This window comes from Solanum verrucosum, unplaced genomic scaffold (genome assembly GCF_900185275.1).
Source record: "Solanum verrucosum unplaced genomic scaffold, falcon-dt-bn FXZP01000032.1, whole genome shotgun sequence".
Lineage (NCBI taxonomy): Eukaryota > Viridiplantae > Streptophyta > Magnoliopsida > Solanales > Solanaceae > Solanum > Solanum verrucosum.
The window spans coordinates 1,467,122-1,475,555 of record NW_026020569.1 but is presented as its reverse complement, the minus strand read 5'-3'; the positions used below and the strand labels follow the sequence as shown (position 1 = coordinate 1,475,555).

At 33.9% G+C, this 8,434-nt stretch overlaps 2 protein-coding genes across 2 annotated transcripts; both read right to left on the bottom strand.

Annotated features, from left to right (window-relative positions):
- Positions 1–3,871: 3,871 nt before the first annotated feature.
- Positions 3,872–4,993, bottom strand: LOC125810968 (F-box only protein 8-like). The gene has a single exon (XM_049490465.1). It carries the CDS (start codon positions 4,991–4,993, stop codon positions 3,872–3,874), a length of 1,122 nt encoding a protein of 373 aa, XP_049346422.1.
- Positions 4,994–5,890: 897 nt separating this feature from the next.
- LOC125810654 (pentatricopeptide repeat-containing protein At5g39350) lies at positions 5,891–8,202 on the bottom strand. The gene is given in 2 exon segments (XM_049490123.1): positions 5,891–6,352; positions 6,355–8,202. Coding segments are annotated over 2 exon segments (2,040 nt in total). The 5' UTR covers positions 8,177–8,202; the 3' UTR covers positions 5,891–6,134.
- Positions 8,203–8,434: the final 232 nt, after the last annotated feature.

Below are 8,434 nucleotides of genomic sequence, written 5' to 3'. Positions count from 1 at the left end.
AGTTGTTTTTTATTTCAATTTGTTAAACATGTTTTGACTTGACATACATATTAAGAATTTTTAAAATTAACTATATGTTAAGTTATCAAAATATCTTTTGATTTTGTAGTTTTAAACTATAAATATGTAGATTTTTAAAAAAAAAATATTTAAAAGAAAAAAATTTGGTGTCGGCGCCAATGCTCACGTCAATAATGCAATTTATGCGGCAGAGGTAAATTGGACATTTAATTTAACATTTGAATAAAAAAGAACTTTTGTAGGAAAAGCAATTACTCGTATGACATCTTTATTTGATGTCTTGTAAAAAGAATTTTTCTCTGATTGCTTCTTACAGTTATTTGGCGGGGAAATCTTACTAGTTTAGTTGGTTGATTAAGAAATTTTACTTTGCTGGTGAGATTTGATTTTCTACATTGTAGTCCTCACTTTTAATTTTTTATTTTTTTTAAAAGAAAAAACTTTGAAAAATTAGTTATTTGACCAAATCTTTAAAATCGGCTGGCACACAACATGTCATTTTTCAAAGAAGGGCTACACATAAATATGAACGAAGAATATTCCGAGCTAATACGTCTATTTGAATGTGCTATTATAATTGTTCAATTGTATATGTAAGTAAAAGAACCTTGATGTTAATAAAAATAACATAAAACACAATACAATGGTACAAATCCTAAAATTTGCAAAGAATTTGTGGCAAGAACATGCTGAAACATCACAAGAAAAATCCATTATGCAGAATATGAGCAAGTTTCCTTTCATGTGGAAAACAAGTCACGCGATTAATCTCTCTCCAAGATTTATATGTTCCTAAAGTGAAAATCCAATTTCTTGTGCTTTCTCCTGTAACACGAAGTGTCATCAAAACCTTATATTTCTTTTCTTCTAGTTCGTAACCTAGTGTATATGAACATTCATGATAAAATGAAAGATAAGATTCACTCAAGTTACGAAGATGATGTAATTGTTTCACTCGTGGAAGAACTATTGTACCGGGATTGAAAATCCTAACAGAATTTAATTTTCCAACCCAAAAGCAGAATAAACTTTTATTGTATGATAAATCGCTGTATCGAAAATCAAAATTACATCTAGATACTTTTCCTTCATCTTTCTTCATCTCTATGCAATGAAAACCATCACATTCTGGCACAAAAAAATTGAATTCATCAAGGCCAGTACTCCTAGAGTGTTGTTGATGAATATCCATAAAATATGATTCCGATATGAGAGAATTAAAAAATGTTGAAACACATTTAAACCGCATTAAAGAATTAACAGGAAGTCTCGAGAATAAGAAAAAGTTGTAGGGTTTGTCGAACTAACTTTCATCTTCTTTGCCTTTGCCATGGCCATGTAGAAGACTAATGTTTGTATTTTTAATTGCTTTTTAAGGAAGAGCTGTAAAACAAGAAATTTGATGTATAAAGGAAGAGTAAAAAAAAAAACTAGAAACCTACTCGTACTAGAAAACAAAAAAGATTCTTGAAAAATAAAAAATAAAAAATAAAAAATGATAAACCCACTCGTACTAGAAAACAAACAAAAAATAATCTTGAATTTCTTTTAAAATAAATAAAACATGAATCTACTCGTATCAAACAAATGACTACTATACATATTATTTTGTCGTATAAGCTTTTATCATTTAATATGACATATATATTTTCAATTTTAATTTATAATCGCAATGATTAAATTAGTTAATTTAATATAAACACGTATTTTAACCAAACATTCCTAACATGGAAGTGCCTTTGAACCCCTCCAACTAGCATAGTAACATGCGGGACCTGCTAATAGAAAATGATTGGACTCCTAATTGACGCAAAAACTAAAAAGGACAAATTATTTAACTATACTCCTTTACTTACCTTAATATCCATTTATCCTTACTTATTTCAAAAATCCCTTATTTTACCTATGTATCCCGCATGTATCCCGTGCACAACGCTATGCATCCCGTTATGTGGAATGTATCAAACGCTATGTATCTCGTGCACAACGCTATGTATCCCGCATGTATTTCGTGCACAACGCTATGTATCCCGCTATGTGGAATGTATCAAACCTAATGTATCCCGTGCACAACGCTATGTATCCCGCTATGTGGAATGTATCAAACCTAATGTATCCCGTGCACAACACTATGTATCCCGCAAACATCATTTTTAAGGAAATTTTGGTAAATAGAAAACTAGAAGTGATAGAATGTTATTTAGTACTTATAATATATGGTTCCTATAATTTATACAACTAAAAATAGATTTCTGCTATTATTATTATTTGTTTTTCTTGTATTGGCATATATACTAGTTCTTTTAATTCAATTTATTAAATATATTTAAACATGACATATTGCTTAAGAAACTTTAACTTTTATGATTTTACATTAAAGATATGTTAAATTTATTAAAATATTTTTAAATTTTATCATTTTAAATTATAAACATGTAGAAATTTAAAAATAAATAATTGTTGAAAAGAAAAACAATCAACTTTTTTAAAATTAAAATTAAAAATCAGTCAAATAAATTAAAACGAAGGTTTTCAATGTTGGAGGAGAATTGGTTGTGTATGGCACGATCAGCACTGATATGACTTTTTTTTTAGTGATTCAATTTTGGTGTCGGCGCCAATGCTCATGCCAATAATGCAATTTAAGCGGCAGGGGTAAATTGGACCTTTTATTTACTATTTCAATTTTAAAAAAATTACTCATATGACATGTTTAAATTTGATATCTTGTAAAAAAAAGAATTCTTGAGATTGCTTCTTATCGGTTATTTGGCCGGAAAAATTTAGTAGTTTTGTTGATTGATTAACCCGAACTTCTATTATATTATTTGGCCGGAAAATCTTAGTTGTTTAGTTCATTAATTAACCTGATGTAACAAACTCAATTCCAACAGAAGCACTCTTATATATATTAATTACTGAATACAAGTTACAAGGTAGAATACGCACAACAAAGTAATAACACACTAATTACGGATAGCTTAACATAGACAAAGGTAACTAGAAGGGGATGAGATACTAGATCATAGAAAGGAGATGAGAGGATCAGAAAGCCAAAGCTTCACATAAATTCCATGCCCTTTCTTCTAACTTCTAGTCCTTTTAAATAGAGATACTAATTGGGCCTGGATCCCCAAATAAAAGTATCTAATAGTCCATAGGCCCTTACCAAGTCATGTCGGGTTCACAACACCTGTCCTTCTTCTTTGTTGGTAAGGTTCGATTTTTTCACATTGTCATCCTCACTCTCAACTTTTTTTTTTTTAAGAAAAAAGAAACAAACTTAATTTTTTTTTAGCTATTTGGCCAAAATTTTAAAATCGTGTATATTTAAAAAGTATGTATATATATATATATATATATATATATATATATATATATATATTTCTTAAAAGTTCTTTGAAGAAGACCGACTGACACACAACATGTCATTGTTTTTTTTTTTTTTCAAAGAAGGGCTACACATAAATATGAACGAAGAAATTCCGAGCTAATACGTCTAATTGAATGTGCTATTACGATTGTTCAATTATATACGTAAAAAAACTTGTTTTTTAATAAAAAAGACACATAAAACACAAACAACTTAACAAATCCTAAAATTTGCAAAGATTTGTGGCAAGAACATGCTGAAACATCACAAGAACTTAAAAAAACAAAAAAAAATCCACTAAGCAGAATAAGACAAGTTTCTTCTACAATAGTAAAGTAATTAAAGCAGTGAATATAATTTAAATAGTAAAATTAAAATTGCTAAATCTACTTCCAACCTCTTTTCTGGAGAAATCATCTTGTTGCATGATTGATGAGATTAGTTGAGTTTTAATGCGAGTATCCAACATACATCAAACTAACCAACATTGCAAAATTTTTTTAGTGGAAAGAGTCTTTCCACATAAGTATAAATGCCTTTGTCAACACAATTCTTCACCCCAAACAATGAAGTTTTCAAATATTTCCAGGTATTTTTCCTAACATCATAACAATAACAGGATCGAGATTTAACCGATTCGTTTAACCTGATCAAGAAAATTAAAATCTCACCGTCACAACAACTGCAGATTCGATAAGTACCAAAATTCCTCATGTTTGAAGGACAGTGAATGATATGACTCTGCCATTCCTCTTTTTGAGGGTCTCCTAAAACCCGCAAATGCACCAACTTAGAGGTACCGTTCCATACTGCTAATTTACCATTCACTTCTATCAGCTCGTAATTACCGTTCCAGAGTTGTGAGCACCTCCACAACGGGATAAATTTGAAATTTTCAGCTTTAAGATCGAATGCAACTAGAGATGTATTCCAGCTATTCAATGTATAGATAACTCCACAAACACAAAGTGTGTGTTTCTTTTTATGTGGGGTATAAATCACACGATTAATCTCTCTCCAAGATTTATCTGCTCCTAAAGTAAAAACCCAATTTCTTGTGCACTCTCTTGAAACACAAAGTGTCATCAAAACCTTATACTTGTTTTCTTCTGGTTCGTAACCTAGTGTATATGAACATCCATAGTATAATGAAAGATAACATTCACTCAAGTTACGAAGATTATATAATTGTTTCACTCGGGGAAGAACTATTACTTCTCTCGTACCGGGATTGAAAATTCTAACAGATTCGAATTTTTCAACCGAAAAACAGAATAAACCATTCTTGTACGATAAGTTGTTGTATGGAAAATCAAAATCACATCTAGATACTTTTCTTCCCTCTTTTGTCATCTCTATGCTATGAAAACCATCACATTCTGGCACAAAAAATTTGATTTCATCAAGGCGACTTCTCCTACGGGATAGTTGATGAATATCCATAAAATATGATTCCGATGGGAGAGAATTAAAAAAGGTTGAAAGACACTTAAATCGCATTAAAGACTTAACAGGAAGCCTTGAGAATAGTTCAATTGTGATATCGTCCGGAAAAATTGTAGGGTTTATTGAACTAGCTTTCATCTTCTTCGCCGCCATGATGGACAAAGCCGGATAAATCTTTCACGGACTAATGTTGGTATTTTTCGTTGGTTTTTAAAGAAAGATCTACTTATATGGTAGAAAAAAAAAAAGGAAAATCTGATGCCAACAAGGTAAACAAAAAGAAAAATAAACTCGAAACCTACTCGTACTAGAAAACAAAAAGGAAACTTGAACTTTTTTTTAATAAATAATAAATCCACTCGTATCAAACAAATGACTACAATACAAATTATTTTGCATATAAAAGCTTTTATTATTTAAATTTTTATATATTCTCGGTTTAATTAAAAATCATTATAGTTAAATTGTTTGATTTGACATAAACCTATGTGATGGAAGTGCCTTTGAAGCCCTCCAACTAACATAGTAACATGGTAACAGAATAATCCATTATCGTGTTAAATAATACATAGCACATGGCTTTCACAAAGATGCTAGCCAGATATGGACAAAGTTATGAAAAGAGGTTGATTACTCAAGCAGATGTTGTCAATTTTCTTGCTTCAAAGTAGCATGCTCACAGCCAACAATACTTCTTTGAGGTCACCTCATTTAGGTCTCTAAACTTGCTACTAAGAAAAGTGTCCCTTTACCTAATTGGCAATTTACTAGTTTAGTGTACCAGCTAATATACATTTAGCTAAATGAATCAACAACAACAACAACATAGACCAGATTAAAGTGTACGCACACCTTACTCTTACCCGTCTTACCTTGACAGGTAACTTAATGAATCATCATCAAGAGGTGTCTTAATTAAATCCATTTTCTTATAGAGAAGGAAAGCAACAATCGTACCTTATAGATAAATAAATATATAAAAGCTTGGACTTCTGGTTGCTCGAGCTATGTGAATTCTTGAAGTTAAATGGTGACTTCAATATGAGCACATGAACCAGTTGTGGTTGACCGATCGTATAAAAATGAATCCGCCTTGCAATTATATATCGAGCTGGTATGAGGTGCACTGCAGAAATATAATTACAATAGCAAAATCGAGGAGATTATAAACACCACCGGAGACTTAAGAGGGTTAGCTTTGGTCCTATTGTTGCATATTTCTCTGATGTTACCCTCACCCTGCAGCCCTCGTTTAGATCTATTTGCAAGGAAACTAAAAGAAATCACCTACTTGTCACCCAATGACACTTTGAGCTGGCGCCTTTATCAGTCCGACTTCATTCATCAAAAGTCTCACATTCTCTGCATCTTTCCATCTTCCAACTGCAGAATAGATCTTTCCCAACAGTATATAATTTCCTGTGTTCTCTGGCTCCACCTTAAACAGCCACCTTGCAGACAATTCTCCCAGTTCCACATTTTCATGTATCACACAGGCACCAAGTAGTGCTCCCAGATGGCATGACTTGGTTCAAAAGTCATAGTTTTAATAAGTTCATATGCCTCCTCAAGTCGGCCAGCTCGACCAAGAAGATCAACCATACAGGTATAATGATCTGTTCTAAGACTACCAGACTGATTTCTAAGCATAAAATTAAACAAACAAAGACCGTCATCCACCAAACCAGCATGACCACAAGCATGCAAGACCGAGGTGAAAGTGACTTCGTTAGGTTTGACCCCAGATTGCACCATCTCATTAAACAGTGACAAAGAAGTTTCGCCATGCCCATGCATCCCATAACCAGCAATTAACGTACTCCACAAGATTATGTCCCTTTCTTTCTTGGGTATCCCATTGAAAATCTTGTGACCATTATCTAAGTTTCCACATTTCGAGTATATATCAACTAAACCAGTAGCTACCTCAGTTCTTGTAACAAATCCGGATCTTACAAGATAGCTGTGCATGCTCAACGCTTGCCTTAGATCAGCTTCAATGGCAAATGCAGGAAGTACACTTTTCAGGGTTGCATCATTAGGTTTGACAGCCTCTGACAACATGAACTTGAAAAGCTCTATCGCTTCTCTTGCAAGTTCATTATGAAGGCACCCAGACAAAATTGCATTCCATGGGACAGTCCTCTTCTTGCTAGTCTTTGTAAACACCTGATAGCCTAGTCTAAAACAATTGCATTTAGCATACATGTCAATAAGGCCAGTTTCTACATTAACATCAGCCTGAAGGTCCTGCCTGATAGCCCAGCCATGCAGACATTTACCAAGCCTCAAATGAGGCAAACTGGCACATGCAGCAAGAAGGGATGACATAGTTACTGCATTCGGCTTTACACCTTCAAGCTGCATCCTTTGAGAAAACCATAGTGCATTTTTTATGTCACCGTCTGAAATGAAACCGTGGATCATTGAAGTCCAAGTAACCACATCTCTATCTATCATCTTCTCAAAAACCAACCTTGCTTCATCTATTCTTCCACACTTGACGTACATATCAATGACAGCATTCCGAACTGACAAATTGTCCCAAAAACCTACTTGTTCAACCAGTGAGTGAACCTCTCTGCCCATCTCAAAGTCCTTCAGACACCCACACGCAGGCAACGCGGAAAGCACAGTGGCACAATCAGCGTCAACACCAGCATCTTCCATTTTCCTGTAAATCATTAGTGCCTCCTTAGGACTATCATTTCGGCAATATCCACTGATCATAGTATTCCAAGTCACAACAGTTCGTACCTGCATTGCTTCAAAGACCCTCCTAGCACCCTCTTTATCTCCACAACTCATATACATGGACAACAGTGAATTTCCCACAAAAGTATCCCACATATGCCCACTTATAACAGTCAACCCATGAATAACAATACCCTGCTGAAGTAAGAACAGATCACTGCACGCCCTAATCACATAAGGAAATGTATGCCTGTCAGGCCTGTGTTTATCCGATCGCAGCATTTCCCCGAAGAGTTTGAGGGCAATGTTAGGGAACCCCTTCTGGGTGTACATTCTTATCATGGACCTGTATGACAGCAAAGTTCGTTGAGGCAATTCATCGAACACTTTCCGAGCATAGGAAGTGTGACCACAGAGTGCATATGCTGCTGTCAGGAGAGAACGCAAATGGGTCAAGCTGATGGATTGTAGGAGCCCGAGTGTAATGGTATGAGCATGGACTCCCTTGGTGGTTCTTAAAGATTTGATTTTGGCGCAGTGTTCTAAGAGGGACTTGCATTTCTCTGCTGCTGTAGCTGTTGTTTCAACGACTCGTTTTAGGTGCGTCAATTTCTTGAACAGTGGCAAAGATGGGCCATTCATGAATTACAACATATGTCTTTTCAGCGCAACAAGCAAAGCAATTCCCTCTTTTCTTGATTTTGGTCTTAACTCAGCGGTTATGGTAGGCCAGCTTGTTGGTTAAACTAGATGGTTATTTGCAAAACAAACATAATGCTCCTATTATACCAAAAGAGGATTTTTTGCTCATCAAAAATTAACTCAAACCAACTTTTTAAAAACATAAATGGCACAGATTAGTATCTTTTTCGAAAAAAAAAGGTTTTACACAGAATTTAT

Bases quoted from the DNA above. Each gene is read 5' to 3' on its own strand.
- LOC125810968 (XM_049490465.1), bottom strand. From the start codon at position 4,993: ATGGCGGCGAAGAAGATGAAAGCTAGTTCAATAAACCCTACAATTTTT.